This window comes from Acomys minous (genome assembly GCF_964271855.1).
Source record: "Acomys minous genome assembly, chromosome: 7".
In the NCBI taxonomy this organism is placed as follows: domain Eukaryota; kingdom Metazoa; phylum Chordata; class Mammalia; order Rodentia; family Muridae; genus Acomys; species Acomys minous.
The window spans coordinates 74479180-74505461 of NC_140488.1; the positions used below are offsets into that span (position 1 = coordinate 74479180).

The window sequence follows — 26282 nt, forward strand, 5'->3', positions numbered from 1 at the left end:
ACAAAAAGAAACCTTGATTATTAAAAGGCATTGATTTGATTATTTTTTAAAAAGCGCTTACCTTACGTATAGTCTCCAAATCCATTGGGCTGACAATCACTTTGTAATAATCTGGAACAAACTTCTTATTAACGGGGTGATGAAATGGCCATGACTAGTGAAAAGAAAGCACGGGAAGGCAAATGAAAACCGTCACTTATACCAGAGGGCCACAATTTTCACTGAGTTACAAATATGTCTGATGAAAACTATAAGCTCTTTTCACAGAAGTACATATCCTCACACAAAATTGTTTGTAATTTAAGGCTCTCATTAAGGAGTCTTATACCCTGACAACGTAATAATTCCTCCTCTAAACTTATAATTAAAATCTTATTTGTATGTTGAAGACTAACTTTTGCAAAAGTAGGATAAAATTCCTTAGTCCAAAGTTGCATCTAGAAATTTTATAACACTGTAGACAGACAGTGTAACTATATGCAACAGAAAACTTAATTTAGAATTTCTGAGGGGACTAATACAGTAAAACAGCCCACAGAACCAGTATGCATGATAGATGATAGCCTTGCTATAAAAACTTGAAAGAAAACGAGAAAACAAAAGGACAACAAATATTGAGTAATTATTAAACTGTTTTCTGTGAACATACAAGATGGCTCTGTGGGTAGAGGTGCTTACCAACAAGCCCAATGACATGAATTTAATTTCTGGAACACAGAGGATAGAAGCGAGGCCCAAGGTTTTTTGTTTTCTATTTTTTTAAAAAGATTTATTTTATATATATATTCTGGCTGCATGTGTGCCTGCCCACCAGAATGGGGCACCAGACCTCATTATATATGGTTATTAGCCACAATGCTGTTGCTGGGAATTGAACTCAGGACCTCTGAAAGAGCAAATAATACTCTTAATCTCTGAGCCATCTCTCCAGCCCTTGTTTTTGCTTTGTTTTGGTTTGTTTGTTCTTTTTAAGGCAGGGTCCTTCTGTGTAGCCCTGGCTTACCTTGAATTCACAAAATTCTACCTGCTTCTGCCTCCCAAGTTCTGGGATGAAAGGTTGTACCACCACACCTAACCAGGTTGTTCTGCCCACACACAAACCACGACTTATGCCCTCCTCCTCCACATACACAAATAAATACATGTAATAAAAATGTTAAGAGTGTCATTTTTCTAGGAACATTTCTAAATCAAGAACCTACTATTAGTTTCTAGTTCTTCCCTGGGCTACTCAAGAGTATCCAAATACTAAATAAGGACAAAAGGAAGTCAGAACCTCTAAATATTCAAAGACATTTGGCATCTTTGCTTTCAATGTTAGTGAATTTATACAGCAAACAGTTGATATTTAAATTACATACCAGTTCTTTTGGGCATATGTACATCACTACACAGAATCTCTTAATGCACACATGCTTACCCTATATAAGTCTTTTCATCCCTGAGTACTATCCTCACAAAATTTGGCATGAAAATTACTTACATCTGGAACTGCCATCATTTTCTGAGTGACAATGTTATCCAGAATAAAAGAAAACGCAACTTGGTCATCATCGTCAAGCAGGGGGTTGATAGCTTTCTCTAAACGTGCCAACTTATCCTCTTTCTGAAATAAAGCAAAGCAAAATGAAGGCAGTTTTCCTGAACTGTGATCACCACAGAAACACTGAAGCTAATTTAAATTCCTGCTAGCTGTCTGTGACTTTAGTCCCCAAAAACTTACTTATCTACTATTATCTATTCAGTTTCAGGCCAACCTAGATAAAAGATACTTTAGCTAAAGGATCACAAAGGAAAATGTCAGCAAATCCTGGTTTTTTCCAGACAGGGTTTCTCTATGTAGCCCTGGCTGTCCTGGAACTTGCTCTGTAGATCAGGCTGGCCTTGAACTCACAGAGATCTGCCTGCCTCCGCCTCCTGAGTGCTGGGATTACAGGCGTGCACCACCACCACCCGGCTTCTACATCTCATTTTTGTATAGTACCAAGAGTAGAAGGCTCAAGACAACACCAGTTGAGCTACAACAAGAATATCTTTGGGGGCCTGGAGAGGTGGCTCAGCAGTTAAGAGCACTGGCTGCTCTTCCAGAGGTCCTGAGTTCAATTCCCAGCACCCACATGGTGGCTCACAACCATCTATAATGAGATCTGATACCCTCTTCTGGCGTGCAGGTGAACATCCAGATAGAGCATTCATACATTAAATAAATGAATAAATCTTTAATGAAGAGTATCTTTGCCAAATTGCGCTCTTTTTTTTAAAAGATTTATTTATTATGTATACAGTGCCTACATGTACAACGGCATGCCAAAAGAGGGTACCCGGATCTCATTATAGATGGTTGTGAGCCACCATGTGGTTGCTGGGAATTGAACTCAGGACCTCTGGAAGAACAGTCAGTGCTCTTAACCTCTGAGCCATCTCTCCAGCCCCCCCAAATTGCGCTCTTATAACATTGCCTTTTTTATAAAATGAATGATGAGAATATAGAACAACATAATCATTAGTTAATGGCTCTTTTTGTTTTGCTAATAAATAGGTATCCTATTTATTCCAGGCTGGCTTCACATTCAATGTATAATCCCAACTTGACTAGTGACTTATATAAGGAAACTTAATCCAACAAATTCACTTCAGCCTGCTTACTATGAAAACCTCTGTAGTCTCATTGCCTCTATCCTCAGTCCTTAGTCTCAGGAGCCTTATTAAAAAAAATATTTATTTATCAATATGTATACAGTTCTCTACCTGCAGCCAGAAGAGGGCACCAGATCACATTAGAGATGGTTGTGAGCCACCATGTGGTTACTGGGAATTGAACTCAGGACCTCTGGAAGAACAGTCAGTGCTCTTAACCTCTGAGCCATCTCTCCAGCCCACTCTCCCCCCAGTTTTTAGACAGGTTCTCCTAACCTTGAACTTGAAATATTGCCATAATTATCTTGAATTTCTGAATCTCTTACCTCCACCTCCCCTGTGTACCAATACTGAATTTCCATACTGAATTCAGGACTTTAGCCTTCTAACAGATACAAAGAGGATTCTAATTGGTTTTGTTTTTCTTTTTGTTTTGTTTTTCTCTGTGTAGCCTTGGCTGTCCTGGACTCACTTTGTAGTCCAGGTTGGCCTCAAACTCACAGAGATCCACCTGCCTCTGCCCCAAGGGTGTTTTGTTTGTTATTTTGAGACAGGGTCTGGCCCAGAACTTGTATTCATCCTGCTTCTGACTCTTAAGTGTAAGTGCTACAATTACACTTATGGATTACAATGCTCAGCTAACTCTAGCTTAAACATGAGATTTATATCCACCAAGTTGAGATATTTTTCCATGTTCAATCATGTTCTCTTTTATAAATTATCTACGTCAATATCAAGCTTCATTGTTACCTGTGCTTTTTAAAAAAATTTTATTTACTTTTATGTGGTGTTTTGCCTGCCTGTATGTCTATGTGAGAGTGTCAGATCTTGGAGTTGCAGACAGTTGTGAGCTGCCATGTGGGTGCTGGGATTTGAACCTGGGTCTCTGGAAGATCAGTCAGTTCCCTTAACCCTAGAGCCATCTCTCCAGCCCCTTACCTGTGCTTTTATAAACTTATAAGGTACCACAATCTTCTTTAGTAAGAACAGAAGTTTATAGAGATAGTGATAAAATGCTTACTTAGTAAGACAAGACCCTGGTTCAGCTTCCAGTACAGAGGGAAAGAAAAAAAAAAACAACACAGCACAAAGCCGGGTGTGGTGGTGGCATACGTGTTTAATACCAGCACTCGGGAGGCAAGAGTCAGGTGAATCGCTGTGAGTTCAAGGCCAGCCTGGTCTACAAAGTGAGTCCAAGACAGCCAGGGCTACACAGAGAAACTCTGTCTTGAAAAACCACCAACCAGCACAAAATATTATCCTTTAATTTTTTTAGATTGCTTTTTAAAAATTAAATCGTCAGCAAGGCATGGGCGTGGTGGCGCCCGCCTGTAATCCCAGCACTCTTGAGGCAGAGACAGGTGGATTACTGTGAGTTTGAGGCCAGCCTGGCCCACAAAGCTGTCTAGGACAGCCACGGCTGCATAGGTGTATGTCACTATACCTATTATTTGCCTTATCTTCAATTCTTACCTCTTTGAGTTTTTCATCACAGAGATCCAGCATTGATTGAGAAATCTGAGTCAGTGAGTGTTTTGGCCCTACAGAGGAATAAGAAATGGCCATTATAAATGGGAGCTCAAAGTTGCCACACATTTCCAACACTTAACACATTTACTAAAGAACCTAAAAGGTCCCAGGTACCAGCCTAGTAACTAAGTTAGGCAGACATACCAGTCTTCCTTTTTTTTTTTTTAATCTTTCTAAGACAGACTGCCATGTATCCCAGGCTGGTCTAGAACTCGCTATGTAGCTGAGAATGATCTTCAACTTCAAATCCTCCTACCTCACCTTGTTGGGACTACAGGTGTGTGCTACCACACCAGGTACAGACACTACCAGTCTTTATTCCATTTTTCAATGCCTAAAATATAATGGGTAAACAATATGATTGAAAATGAATTTTAACTGTTCTTTATGTCCACACATTCTTGTATTACAGCTAGTTTATTTATTTATTATTATTATTTTTTTGGTTTGGCTTTTTTTTTTTTTTTTGAGATAGGGTTTCTCTGTACGTAGCCTTGGCTGTCCTGGAACTCACTTTGTAGACCAGGCTGGTCTCAAACTCAAGAGATCCGCCTGCCTCTGCCTCAGCCTCCCGAGTGCTAGGATAAAGGCGTGTGCCAGCACTGCCTGCCTGGCTATTTTGTTTTTTGAGACAGGGGTGTCACTATGTCGCTCTGGCTAGCCTGGAATTCTCTATGTACACAAGCCTGGCCTCAAACTCAAGAGATTCACCTGCCCCTGTCTTCCTAGTGCTGGGGGTAAAAGCATGAGCCAGCTTTATTGCTGCTTTTAATACCTTGAAAATCATTTTGTAGATGGAGAAGGATGTGTTTAAGAATAGTGAAGAGATCAATGAAAAGCTCTTTTACTTTTCTACTTACTGGACAGATTCTCTAGCACACAGATTATTATTTTCAGTTACCCAGGAATCCTTACCAAGAATTTCTTTTTTGTTGTTTTTTGTTTTGTTTTGAGACAGGGTTTTTCTGTTGTAGCCTTGGCTGTCCTGGACTCGCTCTGTAGACCAGGCTAGCCTCAGCCTTGAACTCACAGTGATCCACCTGCCTCTGCTTCCCTAAGTGCTGGGATTAAAGGCGTGCGTCACCACAGCACCGGATCTACCTAGCATTTCTGACCACTTCTTTTCAGTTATCATTTACTAGATTATTTTCCTCAATCTAACTCTGGTTAGTGTTCCCACAGAGCCTTAACCCCAGCCCTACCATTTTTTTCAGCATTTGGTTATTCACTCAAATGTTTTATGCCTTGTCTAAGACATGGTCAATGATAGGAACATAAGGATAACTAAGGGTTCCTATTATAGGAAGTTCTAGATTAGTCAAAGAAAATGACTTGAAAATAAATCATTGCAGGGCAGTGTAATCCTATCAAATATCTATAGATGAAATGATACACTGCCAGAAAATACATAATAATCAAGAATCACCACAAACTGACAAATTGTTAAAGTCAGTAAGTAGGTACACTAAAGTGTATTCCTTTTACAAATTTCCATAATAAAGTATAAAAATCTCTATCAGTATAAATGAAATACATTGGTTATACATACATCATATTCTGTGTTAAGTGTACACCAAATCTACTCATTGGAAACCAAGACTGGTGGTATTGGCTGGTAATTTTAGCTCCTTGGGAGGCTGAGGCATAGATTATAAGTTCAAAATCAGGCTAGACTACAAAAAAGTTCAGGCTAGTCTGTACAACTTAGAAAGACCTCATTCCAAAACAAAAAGTAAGAGAGAGGCTGGGATATAGCTAAGAGTTAGAGCATTTGCCTAGCATGCTGAATACTTTGGGTTTAATCTTTTTTGTTTTTAAGATTTATTTATTTATTATGGACACAGTGTTTTGCCTAGTACACCTGCATACCAGGAGAGGACACCAGATCACATTAGAGATGGTTGTGAGCCACCATGTGGTTGCTGGGAATTGAACTCAGGACCTTTGGAAGAGCAGTCATTGTTCTTAACCTCTGAGCCATCTCTCCAGCCCTTTGGGTTCAATCTTTACTGCAATAAAAAGCAAGGAAAATAATCTGCTTTGGTGGGGAGTGGGTAAGTCTTATTTAGGTAGTCATTAGAGAATAAAAGTCCAAAAGGCAAACAATGGGAAAGGACATGCCAGAAAAGGAAACATATACAAAGACAGAAGGGAAAGTCAGAAGGGACCACATTTGAAGATCGTATAAGTTCTAGAAAGCTACTGAGTATTTTATTTTATTGGTTTTTCAAGACAGGGTTTCTCTGTGTAGCTTTGGCTGTCCTGGACTCACTTTGTAGACCAGGCTGGCCTCGAACTCACAGAGATCTGCCTGCCTCTGCCTCCCGAGTGCTGGGATTAGAGGCGTGCGCCACAGCACCCAGCTATGGTGCTTCTTTTCTTTGTTCATTTTTTGTGGTACCTGGGTAGCAAACATGCTAGCCAAGTGCTCTACCTCTGAGCTATACCCCTCAGTCTAAGACGGTACTTTCCTAAATTTGAGTTCTAGGGGAGAATTGCCACCCTATCAACAATAGGAAGAATTAGGCAAAAACAATGTTTGGAAGCAAGGGCTTCAATTAACAAAGTAGCAATGATGACAAAAAGTAAAGGGACAAGTTTCAAAGAAAATGCAGATAGTATACTTTATAGGACTTAGTTATGAGTGTGAGAGAAAGAGTGTGGGGTCAATTGTGACTAAAATGTCTAGGTTGTATAACTAGGCACCTGGCAAAACCGCTTCTCTACAACAGGCAATCAGATCATGAATTGCCAGCAGGACAGTGAGAACTGTCGTGTCTAGCAAGCAACTGGAAGCAAAGATATGAAGCCTTGACTAGATGGAGAGACAGAAGACAGGGGCATCAGTGGACATACAGTAGTTGAAGTAGGAAGGAAAAAGTAAAAGGCTGCTCACTGAGTGTGTACTGCTCTGGCAGTTCAGTTCCCAGCACCCACATCAGGTAGCTCACTACTGCTTTTAAGTCTAGTTCCAGGGTGATTCAAAGCCTCTGCTCACTGTAGATACTTGCAATCACATGCATACACCGAAATACATACAAATAATTAAAATAATAAAGTAAATCTTTTTAAAAGTAGAAAGTAAAAAGTGCTACACAGAACACTCCTGGAGGGCTAGAGAGATGGCTCGGTGTTTAAGAGCACTGGCTGCTCTTCCAGAGGTCCTAAGTTCAATTCCCAGTAACCATATGGTGGTTCACAGCCATCTATAATGTGATCTGGTGCCCTCTTCTGGCCTGCAGGCATAGAGTCAGGCAAAACATTGTATACATAAATCTTAAAATAAATCTTTAAAAAATACTCCCAGAAAGCAGAGAAGAGAGTATCAAGAAGGAAAGGGGGGGCATCATCCCAAGTACATGCAAAGATCCTCAGTACCATCAAGGACACATAAGCACACACAATGTGCTACTTCCCATGCACTAGGATGACTACTACAACTAACAAGTGGGGGTGAGGGTGAAGAGAAAGCAGAATGTGTATAAAATGTATGTTCCATTTCTAGTAGAGTTGCAAAATGATACAGCTACTCTAGAAACTGGGAATGTATCAGGTTTTCAGAATGCTAGTCACAGCGACCCTATAAACTTACGGCTTCCTCTCCTATGCATATACCAAAGAAAAATGAAAGCAAATGTCCAAACAAAAGTTTAAACATAAATATTTACAGATGCACTGTTTATAGTAGTTTAGAAGTGGAAAAGTCTCACACATACTCTGGTCCCCCATATTTGACCATGTCCCCTGGAGGGGGAGGCCTGGTGGCACTCAGAGGAAGGATAGCAGGCTACCAAGAAGAGACTTGATACCCTATGAGCATATACAGGGGGAGGAGGTCCCCCTCAGTCACAGTCATAGGGGAGGGGAGTAAGGGGAAAATGGGAGGGAGGGAGGAATGGGAGGATACAGGGATGGGATAACCATTGAGATATGATATGAATGAATTAATAAAATATATTTTTTAAAAAGGGAAGTGGAATAATCAAAAATGTTTAATTTATTAAAAAAACCAAAATTTGTTACTATCTATATATTAGGTTGTAATAAAAAGGAAATAAGCTAGGTGTGGTGGTATGTTTCTATAGTTAAAGAAATTAGAGACTGAAACACTTAAGATAGCCAGTCTGGAGTTAACAGCAAGTTCAAGACCAGCCATGGTATTTAGAGATCCTGTCTCAAAGAGAGGGATGGTGGGATCAAAGAACAAGCAATAGCTGCATTATTGAGGGGGAGGGAAGAAAGGGAAGGGAGGGAGGGAAAGAAGGAAAGGAGGAAGGCAGGCAATCAGCAGGCAATCAAGTCAAAACATTTCATGCCATTGTTACCACCATCAACACTGACACATGAGGAAGGATACAAGGCTGGGAGAATTAATTAATTAATTATTTTTTAAAAATGTATTTTCCCACTATTGGGGACTGAACCTAGGATCTCCTGGGTGCTGGTTAAGTGCTTTATCAAAGAGTTACATCCTCCTGTGGGGCTTTATTTCTCTTTATCTTTCTTTCATTTTTATTACACTGGCAATGGGAGGGGGTAGGGGGAGTGTGTGTGCAAATGTAGATACATAAGCCATGGCACGTATGTGGTCAAGGCAACTTTCAAGAGTCAGTTCCCTCCTTCCACTGTAGGTTCTGGGGTTGAACTCAGGTGCTTTTATCTGTTGAGCCACCTAGCTGGCCTTATTTGTTATTTTTGAGAGAGTCTTATGCAGCCCAAGCTGGCCTTGAACTTGCTATGCAGCCATCAAGGATGACTTTGAAATCCTGATCCTCTTGCCCCTACTTCCCAAGCGTTGGGATTATAGCATGTGCCCCACACCCAACCTCCTGACTCTTCCCTTTTATACAATCTGGCACGCTGCTTGGCTCTGGGAACTATAAACATAAATAACAGTATCTCTAACAAATCACAAACTGGCCAGACATATAAATAATTATGGGATAAGAGCTTTAAGGTTAATTTCATTGTGCTCAGAAACACAGAGGATTAAAAAAAAAGCTTTTTTTGTTTTTGTTTTTTGATCAATCTGATACTCAGTCTTTTGGAAAAGATAATATGACTAAATGTGGAATTATGAATGGAAATTCACCACTGAAGGGAAGAAAGTGAAGAAAAGACTGTAAAGACATGGAAGTACCATGGGACATTCAAGTGAAATAGAAAGGTGAGCGTGGTTAAGTGGACATAGAAGCTAGTCACTGAGAGGAAATCTGATAAATAAGTTGGACTGGCTTGTGGAATGTTTCAGAATCTAGGTATCATTTTTTCCTGTTTATACATAAGAGAACAGAAGAGGTTATGCGACAATAAATAGCATATTCATCATAGCTCTACTGGTATTATCTATTCTCTGGATGTCAGTATTTATATATGAATTAATGCACACTGATTTATTCCTCCTTGCCGTTCCTGGTTTTTCTTTTTCTTTTTTTTTTTTTTTAACAAAATGGACATCTAACCCTGTAACAAAAATGCAGACGGAGTTAAAACACACAAAATAAATATGGCTCCAGGAACATCCTTTGTAGAGTCTACCCACACCCAATGCCTTTTCAACTTACCTAGGTTTACTTTTTTGTCTCCCTATTCATCCCAACTGTTTCAACAGAAAGACTTCAATCTCCCCAGAGAATACATTAAAAATGAAATAGTGGGAGGCTGGGTGTGGTAGAACATAGCTTTAATTGCAGGACTCATTTGAGAGAAAGAGGCCAAAGTATTTCTGTGATTTCTAAGGCCAGTTTGGTCTACAAAGTTAGTTCCAAGCCAGCCTACGTATTGAGAACATGTCACAAACAAACAAACAAACAAACAAACAAACAAACAAACGGGTTAAATAGCGGAGGTAAAAAGAAGTAACACTTATTATATGATTGAAATGTGCATTACCTGGTGCTCATACTTAAGAATGCACATTATAGGGGCTGGAGAGATGGTTCAGAGGTTAAGAGCACTGACTGCTCTTCCAGAGGTCCTGAGTTCAATTCCCAGCAACCACATGGTGGCTCACAACCACCTATAAAGTGATCTCACGCCCTCTTCTGGCCTGCTGTGTATGTGCAGGCAGAGCACTGTATACATAATAAATCACGAAAGAAAGATCATCCTTGGCTACATGATAAGCCTGCTGTCTTTAAAAAAAAAAGAATGCACATTATAGTGTTTTCATCCATTCTAATCTACCAGCAAGAGGGTAAGAATCTGAAAGGTGACCTTTACAGTCAAGGAACAAGGGACTGTTACCATTATAGGTTGCACTATTTTTCACAATTAGTTCCAAATGTTCTCTGAATTCTTCCCGAGATGGATAGAGGCGCTTGCGCACGTTTTCACGGAGTGTCTGTAGATCCATTGGCCGAGTGATGATTTTGTAGTAGTCCTTTACAACCTTTGCGTTAACTGGGGTATGGAAAGGGTATGTCTGTGAAAACAAAGAGCCAGCATCATTTGTGAGCAAAGAACGCCTGACAGAGCCAGCTACATCTTACTGGTTTACCAACTCTCAAAGGGGTGTTTTGGATGTAGTAAGTCTGTTTCTTGCATTAAACCACTTTCTTCTTTTCCTTCCTTCCTTTCTTTCTTTCTTCCTGGTTTTTCAAGACAGGGTTTCTTTGTGCAGCCTTGGCTATCCTAGAACTAGCTATGTAGATCATATTGGTCTCCAACTCACAGAGAGCCACCTGCCTCTGCCTCCCAACTGCTGGGATGAAAGGTACACCACAACACCTAGCAAGGCATTGAATTTTTTTGGAGCTAGAGTTATAGATGGCCGGGGGCCACCTAACATGGGTGCTGGTAACCAAGTATGATTTATTTTTATTAGTTTATGTGTGAGTGTTTTACATACATGTAGGCCTATGCACCACATGTGTGTCTGGTGTCTGAGGAGGTGGTGAGTTTCCATGTGAGTGCTGGGAATCGAATCTGAGTCCATTGCAACAAGTGCCTGTAACTACTGAGCCAACTATCCAGCCCCAGCCGTATGTATTCTAAATCAGTGGGTTGTCTTTCTAGCTCCAAATATATTAGACACTTATGGAATGCAAAAATTGGTCTTGTAAGTCATACAAGTTTGAGGCTGGAGAGATAGCTCAGTGCTTGTAATAACACAGTATGAGTCTCCAGAGGACCTAAGTTTAGTTTCCAGTTCCCATGTCTGGGAACTCACGATCTCCTGTAATTCTGGTTCAAGGTGATCCAATGCCTCTGGCCCCCAAGAACACTTGCATATGCATACAGAGACATAGATAGATAGATAGGTAATCTTTAAAAATGATTCTTGCTACTTCAATTCCCAGAGAGTTGAATTTACATATCTATCACAAAAAAAGAAAAATTGAATGGAAACTAGAAAAAAATATTCTCTTATAACTCATGTGTCCTTCTGCCTACATTCTGTCCTACTTTATCACCTAGTAATCTATTAAATAATTTAAAAACAGACAAAATCTCAAAGAATTAGGAGTTCCAGATATACACATATACACACTACTGCCATCTAGTGGAAGTAACAGGAAACACAAAGAGCCTTGGTTTTCCTATTCTATACATCTAATGTAACGAACTCACATTTGGAAGATCTCTCATGTCATTGATGATAGACTCTAAGATGGAAGACAGTGTCACCATAGGGTCTGTCCGGCGCCGATGGATGGATTTATGAGGTCTCTAGAAAGAACAACAAAAACCAACCACACATACAAACAAGGTATCAGAATGCTTTAAACAAACAAACAAACAAAAACCCCAAACCCCCACAAAAACAAACAAAAAAATCATTTTCCAAATATACAGATACATTTTATAAATCTTCAATAAAGCCAGACTTGTAGGGCTTAAGCCTATAATCCCAGCAATTGGGAGGCTGAGGTAGGAGGATTGTTGCAAGCTCAAAGGCAGCATAGATTGCATAGTAAATTCCAGACCAGCCTGGACTAGAGGGAAAAAGCAAAGTCACAGGGGAGCGGTAACCTGGAGAAGTGGCTCAGTGGTTAAGCACCACTGTTGCTTTTGCAGAAGACCTGGGTTAAAGTTCCTAGTACCCACATAGTTGTTTATAACTAACTCTACAACGCACTCTCTTCAGGCTCTGCTGGCACCAGGCATGCATGTAGTGCGCTTACACACATGCAGGCAAAGCACTCATGCACATCAAAAAGAGGGGTGGGCAGTAAGATAGCTCGGTGGGTAATGTCACTTGTCATGCAAATAGTGACCATAATTTGATCTCTAGCCTCCATGTAAAGGAGAGTAACTCAGTACTAGGGAGGCAGAAGCAGGCAGATCTCTGAGTCTGAGACTAGCCTGGTCTACAGAACGAGTTCCATGCAAGTCCTGGGGCTACACAGAAAAACACTAACTCAAAAACAACAGCCACCAAAAAAAACCCACATAGATTTTAATAAATTATATAATGAATAGTACACAAAATTCTCAAGGAATAGACATAGGGAACATTGGACACCAACAGAGCCATGTCACAGAAGGCTGGCGGAATCAATGAGAGCCCATCTGATAAGAAGAAAGTGCAGATACTCACATTTAAATAGTCACAGTGAACAGTGGTTCCAACCCGCCGTTTTTTCTTGGGAGGAAGTTGTTGTTTAGGGAACTTCAGGACCAGAGATTTTCTGCGAACTTCATCTGCACTACAATCAATAACATTAACATATGTGTTATTTGCAGTAGTTACCAAAAATAATAGTGGAGAGATGGATCAGTGGTTAAAAGTACTGGCTACTCTTACAGAGAAGACCCTGGTTCAGCTCCCAGCACCTACATGGTAGCTCACAACTAGACAGTCAATTTCAGGGGATCCGATACCCTCTCTGACCTCTACGGGTACCCGGCACACACAATAGTGTACTTACATACATGCAGGCAAAATGTTCATACACATAAAATAGATCATATAACTCAAATATATTTTTATAGTTCCCAGAAATAAAACAACTACAATGAAAGGCCCAAACTACCTACGTGTGAACACAGGATGCTAAGTCAAAGAAACCAAAGGGCAAACATTCATCTTCTACGCCTCAGATTGCACAGGGCCTGAGGACCTCCACAGGTAAGTTTTGCCTCAGTTTCCTATTTAGAAAATGAGGGAACTAGGCTAAAGGCATATCAAGATTCCTTCTACTTCAAATATTCTATCTTGGGGTTCAAAAGCTAGAACATTTGACTCATTCAGAATATAAACGAAGCTGGGTGGTAGTGGCGCATGTCTTTAATCCCAGCACTCAGGAGGCAGAGACAGGCAGATCTCTGGGAGTTCGAGGCTAGCCTGATTTACAGAGTGAGTTCTAGGACAGCCAGGGCTGTTAACACAGAGAAACCCTATGTCCAATAAACAAACAAACAAACAAACAAACAAACAAAAAACCAGAATATATGTGAGTCTGGACATGTTGGCATACCAGTGAGGCAGAGGCAGGCAGATCTCTGTTAGTTTGAGGCTAGCTTGGGGCACTGGAGAGATCGCTCAGAGGTTAAGAGCACTGGCTGCTCTTCCAAAGGTCCTGAGTTCAATTTCCAGCAACCACATGGTGGCTCACAGCCATCTACAATGTGATCTAATGCCCTCTTCTGGCATACAGGCACACATGCAGGCAAAATACTATATTAAATAAAAACTAAATCTTTTAAAAATATATCATGGCTCATATATGTTGATAAATAAAGGATGGTCAAACCTAAATTGAATACAAAAGGAAATATAGTAACTGGCTGGGTGTGGTGGCGCACGCCTTTAATCCCAGCACTTGGGAGGCAAAGGCAGTCAGATCACTGTGAGTTCGATGCCAGCCTGGTCTACAAAGTGAGTCCAGGACAGCCAAGGCTACACAGAGAAACCTTGTCTATAAAAAAGTAAAAAACATTGTTAACTGTACCAAATTGAAGTTTAAAATTATATGCAGAAAGAGTAAATCTAGGACCTTGCCATACTAAGCACAAAATCTACAGATGGGCTATTAATATATTCCCACCCCCTCCTTTTACTTTAAAAAAGACATTTTTATTTTGTGTGTATGAATGCTTTGCTTGCATGTATGTATGTGCAGTATATGTGTGTCTGGTGCCTGAGAGACCAGAAGAGGTGTAGGATATCCTGTTTAGAAGTGGAGTTACAAATCATTGTGAGCTGCTATATAAGCGCTGGAAACTAAATCCAGATCTTAGGCAAGAGCAGCAAGTGTTCTTAACCACTGAACCATCCCTCCAGAACTTATATTGTTTTTTTGTGTTTTTTAAAAGATTGTTTATTATGTATACAATGCTCTGCCTGCAAGTGTGTCTGCCTGCCAGAAGAGGGCACCAGATTTCATTATAGATGGTTGTGAGCCACCATGTGGTTGCTGGGAATTGAACTCAGGACCTCTGGGAGAGCAGACAGTGCTCTTAACTGCTGAGCCATCTCTCCAGCCCTGTATCACAGGTTGGATATTTGTTTGTTTTTGAGACATTTATAAAGGAAGAATTTTAGAATCCATAGTAATGTATTAAAATCGAAAGGATGATGCTTACCTTACCAAAAAAAAAAGAAAAAAAGAAAAAGAAAAACAAACAAACAAAAAACAACCAACCAAACAAAAAACTCAGCTAGAATAGAGAATTCTAGAATTAGAAAAATCACCACTTTATAAGTCCCAATAAAATAACTTCACAGTGATCATCAATGGTGCTAAAACCACTAAAGCTGTTAAGGTTGGAACAGGATATCCATTCTTATGTTAATTGCAAAATGAAAATTACACTCTTCCTACCTATCTGGGGATAGCTACTTTAGGAAATGATCAAGAGGTCTAGAGACACGGGCCAGTGGTAAGAGTACTTGAGCACTTGCCTAGCAAGCACAAGGACCCAGTCCCAGAAAGATGATCAGAATAGTGGGGAAACCTGACATTATGTGCTCACTGATATGGTAAATACATAATATGAACCAGGTAGGCTATTAAATGTGTAGTCAAAAATATTTAATATGAGTCCAATCAGTAGAAAACAAGGCAGGTAATACTTCCTTGGAGCCCCTCATACTCTTGAGTTTTCATTTTTTTAAAAATAAATCTTTGTACTACTTAAAACAAGATCTAGAAAGCGGGGTACTTTGTGAAACAATTGGTTTGATGGCTGTAAAAATGTCAATGTCACAAAACATAGTGAGGACCGTTTAGATTAAGACAGACTCAAAATACACTAATGTTTAAACTGGTATTGAGAACTACAAAATGAGCCAATAAAAGACAATGAGATGACTTGGATAATTTGGATAAAATGCCTGAGCATTGCATAGTACTAAATTAATGCTAGTTTCTTAGTTATAAAAATAGTACCATGTACTGAATCCCAATTCTTAGAAAATATTTGTTTATAGTGAACTGTCATGATACTTGTAATTTAGTTTTTAATGGTTCAAATTACAAACGTTTTAGGTATACAAAGGTTAAGCAAAAAGGTCAACAGGTAAGTCTGGAATACGTCAATAGGTTTATATTTGTGTGGGGGGTGGGGGCACAAGTTGAGAGAGGGTTTCCTTGTAAAGATAGTCCTAGCTGTCTCGGAACTCGCGCTGCAGACAAGGCTGGCCCTGAACTCAGAGATATGCCTGCCTCTGTCTCCTAAGTGCTGGGATTAAAGTGAGTGCCACCACAGCCCAGCTTGGTTTATATGGTTTTTAAAAGATTTATTTATTTATTATGTATACATGGTTCTGCCTGCACATACACCTGCAGGCCAGAAGAGGGCACCAGATCTCATTATAGATGGTTGTGACACCATGTGGTTGCTGGGAATTGAACTCAGGACCTTTGGAACAGCAATCAGTGCTCTTAACCACTGAGCCATCTCTCCAGCCTGGTTTATAGTTTTAAAAAAGTTTTTATTTATTTACTTTACATATATGAGTGCTCTGTTTGTATGTGTACCTGCACACCAGAAGAGAGCGTCAGATCTCAGTGTAGATGGTTGTGAGCCACCATATGGTTGTGGGAATTGAACTCAGGACACCTTTGGAAGTACAGACAATGCTCTTAATCCCTGAGCCATGTCTCCAGCCCCCTTGGTTTATAGTTTTTAAAATGGGAAAATTTCTAGCATCTCCATTTTTATCTACTAAATTCTCTAAGGGCAAGAAGGTTGGGCATAAGCATAGTTTGCTTTATAGTCTCTCATTTTACCTTAACTACCCTCATGCCAGCTCTGTGGTGCTCCATGCCTGTAATCCTAACTCCGTGAGAACTGAGACAGAGTGAAAGTTTGAGGCAACATGGGTAATTGAGCAAAACCTGAAAAAACTTATGCAAGGGTTTGAGACCACAGCTTGGTCACCTACTGTGCCTGCCAGTACCACAAGAAACAAGCAAAGCAAAACAGAACAAAAAACTACTCCGGTAAGGTACTTATATAAATACAAAAACTACCAAGGCTTGATGGCACACGCCTTTAATCCTAGCACTCCAGAGGCAGAAGCAAGTGGATCTCTGAGTTCAAGGCTAGCCTGTTCTACAGAGTCAGTTCCAGGACAGCCAGGGCTATGGAGAGACCCTGTATCCAAAACAAAACGAAGAAAACCAGAAAACAAAGAACAACAAACAAACAAACAAAAAAACAAACCCAGGAAAAAAAAATTCCAACACTCAGAAAACAGCATAAAGGCAAGCAGTAAGCCCTAATGATCGTGTAGTTTCAATACTAACAAACACTGCTGGTGACAATCCCAAGTTCCTATAACCCCTAGCTCCACGTCAAAGAACAATCGCATCGCATCTGCCCCTGCCACCCACCATCAACCTGGAACAGATCTTTGCTTCAGCACTCCCTGCCTGCTTTCCTCTTTACCTCTCAATCAGCTGTTTTCCCAAAACGATCTTGGTCCCTTCAACCTTTATAAGTTCTTCATTATCATTAGGAATGACTGTCTTTTCCAGCTCCTCCTCCTGTTCCTCTGTCATAGCAACAGGGTTAGAAGGTGGAGCATTTGTTTGATAATAAAGAGGGCAGAATTTATTTGTCCTCATGTGCCCGATGGCACCACATGCTCCACATTTCAGCTGTAACAGAAAAAAAAAATGTTAAAGGTAAACAGGGTGAAACATGTCAAAATCAGGAAGAAATATATATACGCCAAGGGAGAAACAAGAACAGACATCATATTTGGGTGGGAGGCAGTGAGGTCGAGACAGACTTTCTCTGTGTGGGCCCGGCTGTCTGGGAACTCACTCTGTAGACCAGGCTGGCCTCACTCTCAGAGAACAGCCTGCTTCTGCCACGCCCACCGCTGGGGTGAAAGGAGTGTGCCACCAGCCTTCCGGTGAACTGCTTTATGGAAAGCTGGCTTGGAAAGGTTCAGGTCACAGAGTAGCAGAGCCACATCTTCTGTGTCCAAGTTCACAGTTCTTTGCACTGCAGCAGTTACCTTCTCTTACTGTGCACATTACATGGAATCTCTAACCTGAGTGATGCAAAACAACCTGGATGCCAGGTCTTCTTGCCAGTTCTTTGAAGACTTTTTTGTGTGTATGTGTAGTGGTTTGTATAGGTGTGTGTGCACAGGTAACTGAGGCCAGAAGGAGGTGCTAAGTCCCTTGCAGCTGGAGTTACAGGTGTTTTTCAGCCACCTTTGACTCAGTAAGCACTCTTAACCCCTGAGCCATCTCTCCAGCCCCTTCTTTTAGTAAGTTACCATTTAAAAAAAAAAAGGATTATGAGGTTAGGGAAATAGCTTAGCAGTGCCCAATGCATCAGGTCCTGGGTCTGATGCCCAATAACAAAGGTGTATGAGGGCTGGAGAGATGGCTCAGTGGTTAAGAGCGCCGCCTGCCCTTCCAAAGGTCCTCAGTTCAATTCCCAGCAACCACACGGTGGTTCACAGCCATCTGTAATGTGATATGGCACCCTCTTCTGGCCTGCAGGAGTACATGCAAGCAGAGCACTATATACCTAATAATAAATTAAATCTTTTTTTAAAAAAGGTATATGAATATAAATAAAATATACCAAAGATACCAACTCCTATAGGAAAGTGAGTACATGTGTTTTCTTTCTGAGGCCCTCATGTAGCCCAGAGGAGCCTGAATTTGCTATGCTACTTTGCTCTCGGATCCTCTGCTTCAGCTCCCCTAGCCCTGGGGTTGCAGGTATTGTTACACGTATATTATCAAATAATATAATCTAGCATTCCACAGCATTGCCTTCATTTCCAGTAACCAAAGATGACAAAAGCTGAGGGATAAAGATATGCTTTCTTCATTTCCTTTCTTAGCTGTGATCACATCATGAAACATTTCTTTTTCTTTTCTTTTTGAGACAGGGTCTCTGTGTTTCAAAGTCACAATCCTAAACTGGGTGTGGTGGTGCACGCCTTTAATCCCGGCATGGGGGGGGCACGGATCTCTGTGAGTTCGAGGCCAGCCTTGTCTATGAAGCGAGTCCAGGACAGTCAAGGCTACACAGAGAAATCCTGTCTCAAAAAACCAAAAACCTCACAATCCTGCCTCAGCCTATCAGGTGCTAGAATTACACTGTGTCCCACCACACCTGGCTATAATATACATGTTTGTTTGTTTGTTTCAAGGCAGGGTTTCTCTGTCTGACCGTCCTGGAAGTCCCTTTGTAAATCAGGCTGGCCTCGATCTCTCAGAGATCTGCGTTCCTCTGCCTCCCGAGTGCTGGGATTGAAGATGTATGCCAACCATGCCCGGCTTACTATACTTACTTTTAAGTCTGGACGTTCTTTCATTTTTTTGGGCTTTTTCTCAGGAGGACCCTTCAGCTTCTCCTTTTCCTGGTTCCGTTTGAGTCTCCTCAATTGCTCTTGAATCCTCCGCCGTTCTTTTCGCATCTCTTCTCGATGTTGCTCATCAAAAAGAGCAAATTTTCGACTAAATAACAGGAAAAAGATACAGGACCATAAGCAACCTAAGTTAAGATGACTATCCTGAAATCTCCATCTCAGAATATAATTAATTCATCCAGGCTTCAGTGAAATAACCTGCCTACCATCTTCACTTTCCTTGCTACTGAGTCCCCCATATGTATAGAGTAACATTTCTCAGTCTAAGTCCTGAATAATCATTAATATTTTGCTGTTGACTTTTGAGACAATGTTCTGCAAACCAGACTGGTCTAGAATCCCTGTTCATCCTGCCGAATCTCATTATAGGAGTGGCTTTTGCGAAAATTTTGCAAAGCCAAACCACCATACTCCAAACACAGCAAACATAGTTACTTTCCCAGTGATTTGGCTCTGTTAAAATCTTAAAGGCAAGATAGAGCAGATTTCCAGGGATGACAGTGTATGCTACCATCACTGCAGCTCACACACATACCATGCTTCCATCACCATTTTCCCTGCCACTCTCAAAAGCAGCACCTCAAACTCACATGAATTCTTCGTCTTTTGTGGTCCGTATGCGCACATAAGCATCAATAACAGCCGGTTTTCGGACTGTCTCACAACGAACATACTCCTTCCCCTCTTCATCTCGAAATGTTCGATAAATCTTGAGACAGCGGCCAGTGGCAGATGAGTTAAGGCTAGTCACCGAAGCTGTGTCATCATCTCTGTGACTGTTCCCTGCTGCTACCGAGCCTGCTGCTGCAAGGTTAAGAAACAAAAACCAGTGTCCAAACATTCCCCCTAACACCCGAATGGCCACTTCTTGGGGTTGAATGGAGATATTCAACACACCACAAAACTACAGTTCTACTAAAAATAGAGTTGCTGCCAGCTACAAGAACAGCCTGACTTGCTCCCCACAGACTGGAGTGCAGTTTGCAGCAATGTTATCACCTCATCCACACGTTTCTCTATACTCAACCCCTGCTTTGTCTCCAGCTTGGACTCATTTGCAGCCTGCACCTGCCCAAGTTCTGCCTTTGATCCTTTTCTTTTCTTGTCTGAGAACCCCCCTCACCCAGCAGCATCCGCTGGAGTTCCTTCCGCTCCTGCTCCTCCCGCTCGTGAGAGAGCTGAGAGCTGGTTTTCTTGTTCTGCAGCATGTTCTCGATGTTCTTTCCCATTTCCTCAAAGTCACTGTCTTCAGCTGAGCTGCTGTCGGTGTCTGTTGATAAGACTTCAGCTGACGACAAAACCCTAGCAAGAGAGGGGAAAAGTTAAAGGCCAGGGGAAACACAAGCATACAAAGAAACAGGATTAGGTAGAAAGTTAAGAAGTCAACCTTAAAAAGATATCCTCAGAATGGGTATATCCACAAAGACATGAAACCCTAACAGAAAAAATTATCTTTCTAGACATTTCACAAGTTTTTAAAATTGCAGTAACTTTCTCAGAAATCCTGGAAAAAAGCTGGCACCCAAACCTCATTTGTCTTTCTTGAAAGAGACTCTCACTGTTTGCTTTCTCTCCCCCACTACAAGTATGTCTTTAATTGTTTATCCTTCCTGCCTCAGCCTCCCAAGCCCCGCTCAGTTCTCCAGTATACCATCACATTTACACTCATGGATCATTTTAATAGCACATTACAATTCTTTCCTAACTAAAGTCACTAGAGGAAAAAAAATATGCCCATTACCACACTTAAAAGTACTAGGCCCAGCAGCAACTAGGCCACAGGAACTGTCACAGAACCAAGAGAGACCAAGCTTAGCATTTTGTAACATTCAAACTTTTTGCTGAATTACTTTGAAAACAGTAGGTTCATCAGATGTGGTGGCACATGCTTATAATCCCAGCACTCAGGAGGCAAAGGCAAGTTGACTACCAAAGGCTTGAAACCAATATGCATGACATGACAAAACCCTGCCTCAACAACAACAAAAAAGCTTTTTTAAAAAGTTGTGTATGGTGGCACGTGCCTTTAATCACAGCACTCAGGAGGCAAAAGACAGGTGATGGGTTCAGGGCCAGCTGGGTCTCCATAGTGAGTTCCAGATCAGCCAGAACTAAATAGTGAAACCTTGACTTCAAAAAACAGTATCAGGAAAAAAACAAAACAAAACAAAACAAAACAAAAAAACCAACCCAGTATCAGGCAGTGCTCTTCTAGAGGCCCTGAGTTCAATTGCCAGCAACCACATGGTGGCTCACAACCATCTACAATGTGATCAGATGCCCTCTTCTGACATGCAGGTGTATATACAGATAGAGCATTCATATACATAAAATAAATAAATCTTTAAAAAAACATTATCAGGTACTCTGGCAGTATTATTACAGACAGTGACTGATATTTCAGATGCCCAAGTTACATTTTTCAGGTGACATCCTCTTCATTATACAACATCTGGCAGGGCATGGCAGAGCATGGATATCTGTAGCCCAGAATTTAGTAGATGGGTACAGGAGCATCATCAAACATTTGAGGCCAGCCTATCCTACACAGCAAGTTCCAGATCAGCAGGGCTACATAAGACCTCATCCCAAAATAGAAAAAATTCTATCTGGGAGCTGGAGACAGAGTTTATTGGAAAAGTGTTTGTCTTCCATGTACAAGACCATTAGTTTAAAACAGAACATGTCCAGGGAACCTCCCCTTTCCAGCTTATACTTTCTACACTACTGGATCTACATACTTGTTCTGTAGGTCAAAGATGCGCTGACATTCCTCTTTGTAACGCTCTTGATGCTCAGCCACAGAAAACCTTGATCCACGGGCAAATTTACTCATGGGGCCCTCTCCAGAGCGAGCCTGTTCTGTTGACATTGTGCGTACTACATCAATAACTTCCCAGCGGGACAACTTTTTAATCTGAGAAAAACACAGAATTACATATATACATTTATATCTATAATTCAAGAATGTAAAAAGGATAAACCAGGCCCATGATGAGAAACATAGACAAGAAAGCAAAATCCAAATGAACTTTAGAAAGTTTTAGGAAAGTATTTAGGATGATCTACACCACATAAAAACCCCAGATGGTTCTTTACAACACCGTCCTAGCCTTTGTATCTGCATACAAAGCCTGTTACTTGGACTTTCCCTCTATGCCCACCTCTTCCTCAGGCACACCAAATTTACGAAGAAGTTGCTTGGCATTTTTCAGAGACAGACGACGAAGGTCTGCATCTGTTCCTGTGACTGTCTTCTTCACTGGCTGAGGCTCCTTATCATCCTGTCTCAAACAAACAAGCAAACAAACAAACAAGTGAGACTATGAAGCTGAACTGCTAACAGTAAGCATCCTTGCCGTTCTGACAAAGGAAGCATTTCCAGGCCCTCCACGCTATTCATCTCTCCTGCCCAAACCTCATTCCTTTCTCTTTTGATTTCTAGAAACCCAGAACTCTCACCTTCTGCTGTGTTGGTTTGTTTGGAATCTTCACATAGGAGAACCCTTCACCACAGCCTGTGGGATCTGCTACTCCAGTCACCTCCAGGAGACATTTGCCCTTCATGGCAGCAATGAAAGCCCTTGTAGTATTCCAAGGAGCCGTACGAACCTGAGATAAAGAAAAGGATTCTCGGGGTTGTGGAAAACATTGTTCCATGCCTAGCCACCACCCTAAAAATGGTAGAAGAATTACCCTGATCATTTTCATGGTTTCCTAAATTATCCAAATATCAAGTGAAATATCGCAGCTATCCAAAGCTCAGCTCTCTTCTCTGGTAAATCATGATATTAAATAGAGAGTCAGGGTGCAAGCAGGGACAGAAATATGGGGAACAGTGCTGTTCTTCAGTCCATCATCCCTAGGGCTTCAGTAGGTAGTGTTGTACCCACATTCATGATGCTCATAGTTAGGTGGACAACTGCATTTGACTGCCCAATTACTTAAATGGATTCCTTATTTTGATTTTTTTTTACAGTAGGGTCCCTAGCCCAGGTTCGTCTAAAACTCCCTATGTATTAGAGCTTAACTTTGAATATCTGGACCTCTGGCTTCCAGAGTGGTAGGATTACAGATGTGCACCATCTCACCAGTCAAAAACCTTCTTTTTAAGAGATAATGAGAAGCACTGATAAAAATGAGTGTTGAGGGCCGGAGAGATTGCTCTGTGACTTTTAAGCATTTGCTATACAACCGTAAGGACTGGGGAAACTGAATCCAAGCACCCACATAACAAGCCCCGTGTCTATAAATGGCTCTAACTACAGCTCTAAGGGATCTATGTGATCCCCTCTTTTGGACTGCATACACAGGTACACACAAATAAATCTTTAAAAGTCTTCTCTGAATTAAGAAAAAATACAGAGCACCTGGGAGACAGAGGCAGGCAGATCTTTGTGAGCTCTAGGTCAGCCTCATCTACTTAGTGAGCTCCAGAACAGGAAGGAAGGAAGAAAGGAAGGAAGGAAGGAAGGAAGGAAGGAAGGAAGGAAAGAGAGAGAGAGAGAAAGAAAAGCAAGAAATACTGAAATATTACAAATTGGGGGGCTGGAGAAATGGCTCAGAGGTTAAGAGCACTGACTTTTTTTCCTAAACCACATGGTGGCTCAGGACCATCTATAATGAGATCTGGTGCCCTCTCTAGGTGTGTAGGTGTACATACATGTAGGCAGAACACTGTATACATAATAATAAAGAAATAAATCTTTTTTTAAAAAAATAACAATTGGGGCCAGGCGGTGGTGGTGCACACCTTTAATCTCAACACTCGGGAGGCAGAGGCAGGTGGATCGCTGTGAGTTCAAGGCCAGCCTGGTCTACAAAGTGAGCCCAGGACAGTCAATACTACACAGAGAAACTCTGTCTCAAAAACAAACAAACAAACAAAAAATTACAATTGGGGCAGGAGAGATGGAGGTTAAGAAAGCTTGCTATTCTTTCAGAGGACTCTGTTTCCGTTCCCAATGCCTATGTCAGGTAGCTTACAGCCAACCCACCTACAGAGAAATCCAGTGTCTCTAGTCTTCCACAGGCACCTACAGTCACTTACGTATGTGCACATAGGGGCACACAGACACACATACACACAATTAAAGATTAAAAAATACAAGTGTGCTGGGCGTGGTGGTGCACACCTTTAATCTCAGCACTTGGGAGGCAGAGGCAGGCTCACTGTGCGTTCGAGGCCAGCCTGGTCTACAAAGGGAGTCCAGGACAGCCAGGGCTACACAGAGAAACCCTGTCTCGAAAAAAAAAAAATACAAGTGGTTCTGGTGATGTGTTTCTACTCTCAACACTTGGGACACAAAGGTAGGAAGATTTAAAGTTCCAGGCCAGACCTGGTTACAAAGCAAGTTTCATTCTCAGAAAAACACAGTTTGTAAAGTCATACTTCATCATCAATCTTCATCTGGAAATCTTCTTCATTTTCTTCCTCGGGAGCAAAGAAAGACTTCTCTCCATAGCCAGCATCCTGAAAGAGGGCAATTCTATGCATAAGTAAAGTCAGCTGAAAAAAACACAAGTTTTTTTTTCTGAAAATACAGTTTTACCGAATATCAAATATATATATATAAACAAATCATATTGTGCATAGAACATGGATTCTATAATTGTTAGTATATGTATTACTGTTGTGCAGCCTTGAGACCCTTGAGCTACTAGAAGATGAGCCGAATTCCAAGGAATTTTGGTGGACTAAGGACTGCCTAGCGTGCACAAGGGCCTGGGTTGAAACAAGTCTTTTTTCTAGAATCTCTTTTTAAATAATTTATTCTTACTTTATATGCATTGGTGTTTTGCCTTCATGTGTATGTCTGTGTGGTGGTGTTGGATCCAATGGAACTGGAGTTACAGACAGCTGGGAGCTGCCATGTGGGTGCCGGGAATTGAACTCAGGACCTTTGGAAGAGCAGCCAGTGCTCTTAACCACTGAGCCATCTCTCCAGCCACCATACAAAAAAGTTTCCAAAGAACCTATGTGGACATGTGGATAGCTAGGGCCCATTTAAAAAGCAAACAAACTAAAGAAAAGAGAAATTCTAACTTGTACCTTTTCCGTTTTGGCCTTTGTAGTAGTTTCCATAGCCTCCATAGGCTCATGGGGAGTGGCACTATTGGGAGATGTGGCCTTGTTAGAGTGGGTGTGGCCTTATTAGAGGAAGTGTGCCACCGAGGGTGGGCTTTGAGGTTCCAATGCTGAAGGCCACACCAGTGTCACTCTCTCTTCCTACTGCCTGATAATCTAGATGTAGAACTCTGGCTACCTCTCCAGCACCATGTGTGCCTGTGTGCTGCCATGCTGAGTCATGCTGATAATGGACCACTGAACTGTAAGAGCCCCAATTTAATGTTTTCCTTTGTAAGAGTTTCTATGGTTATGGTGTCTCAGCAACAGAACCCTAACTAAGGCAGCCTTGTATGTCATGCATCCCTAACTAAGGCAGCCTTGTATGTCATGCATCCCTAACTAAGGCAGCCTTGTATGTCATGAATCCCTAACTAAGGCAGCCTTGTATGTCATGCATCCCTAACTAAGGCAGCCTTGTATGTCATGCATCCCTAACTAAGGCAGCCTTGTATGTCATGCATCTCTAAGCCGCTTTTCCAGCTACTATCATCTCTCCCTACCTGGGAATCTGAAAAAGTCCTTTTCCTGCTTCTTTTCCAGAAGAGATACCACTCAAATTTGTAAGCTATCATTTCTTTTTTTAAAATATGTTTTATTAATTTATTCATGTTACATCTCAATGGTTATCCCCGCCCTTGTATCCTCCCATTCCTTCCTCCCTCCCACTTTCCCTTTATTCCCCTCCCCTATGACTGTTCCTGAGGGGGACCTCCTCCCCCTGTATATGCTCATAGGGTATCAAATCTCTTCTTGGTTGCCTGCTATCCTTCCTCTGGGCCTCCCCATCCCCACAGCTGACTGAAAAGTGGGGTCTGACTTTCATAAGCTACCATTTCTAAGCCAAGGCAAAATGGCTGAAGTCCTTCACTGAGCCCCACATTGACAGTGAGCTACACTGCAGCTTTCCTTAGAACCCATACTCACAGAAAGTACTCGTCCAGTTTAAATTATTGAATAACTGGTAATGATGTAGTAACTATCGCCTCTACAGAACTCTCTTCTATTTCTCTGAAAAGAAATATAGGCATAGCCTGGTGGTGGTGCACGCCTTTAATCCCAGCACTCAGGAGACAGAGGCAGGTGGATCTCTGTGAGTCTGAGGCCAGCCTGGTCTACAAAGCGAGTCCAGGATGGCCAAAGCTCCACAGAGAAACTCTGTCTCGAAAATGAAAACAAAAAAAATATATAGGC

General features: G+C 41.4%; 1 protein-coding gene across 4 annotated transcripts in view; it reads right to left on the reverse strand.

Annotated features, from left to right (window-relative positions):
* Window positions 1–26282, reverse strand: part of TAF1 (TATA-box binding protein associated factor 1) — an 85645-nt gene that overhangs the window by 30082 nt on the left and 29281 nt on the right. For all 4 annotated transcript variants that reach the window (XM_084790999.1, XM_084790998.1, XM_084790996.1 and 1 more), the window contains 14 exons: window positions 24354–24434; window positions 22424–22573; window positions 22126–22245; window positions 21703–21878; window positions 20085–20263; window positions 19552–19765; window positions 18884–19049; window positions 17008–17219; window positions 12710–12818; window positions 11740–11838; window positions 10414–10591; window positions 4111–4178; window positions 1484–1606; window positions 62–154 (listed from right to left, as the gene is read on the reverse strand). In XM_084790999.1, coding sequence (XP_084647125.1) covers window positions 62–154; window positions 1484–1606; window positions 4111–4178; window positions 10414–10591; window positions 11740–11838; window positions 12710–12818; window positions 17008–17219; window positions 18884–19049; window positions 19552–19765; window positions 20085–20263; window positions 21703–21878; window positions 22126–22245; window positions 22424–22573; window positions 24354–24434 — 1968 coding nt within the window. The remainder of the gene's footprint in view (window positions 1–61; window positions 155–1483; window positions 1607–4110; window positions 4179–10413; window positions 10592–11739; window positions 11839–12709; window positions 12819–17007; window positions 17220–18883; window positions 19050–19551; window positions 19766–20084; window positions 20264–21702; window positions 21879–22125; window positions 22246–22423; window positions 22574–24353; window positions 24435–26282) is intronic.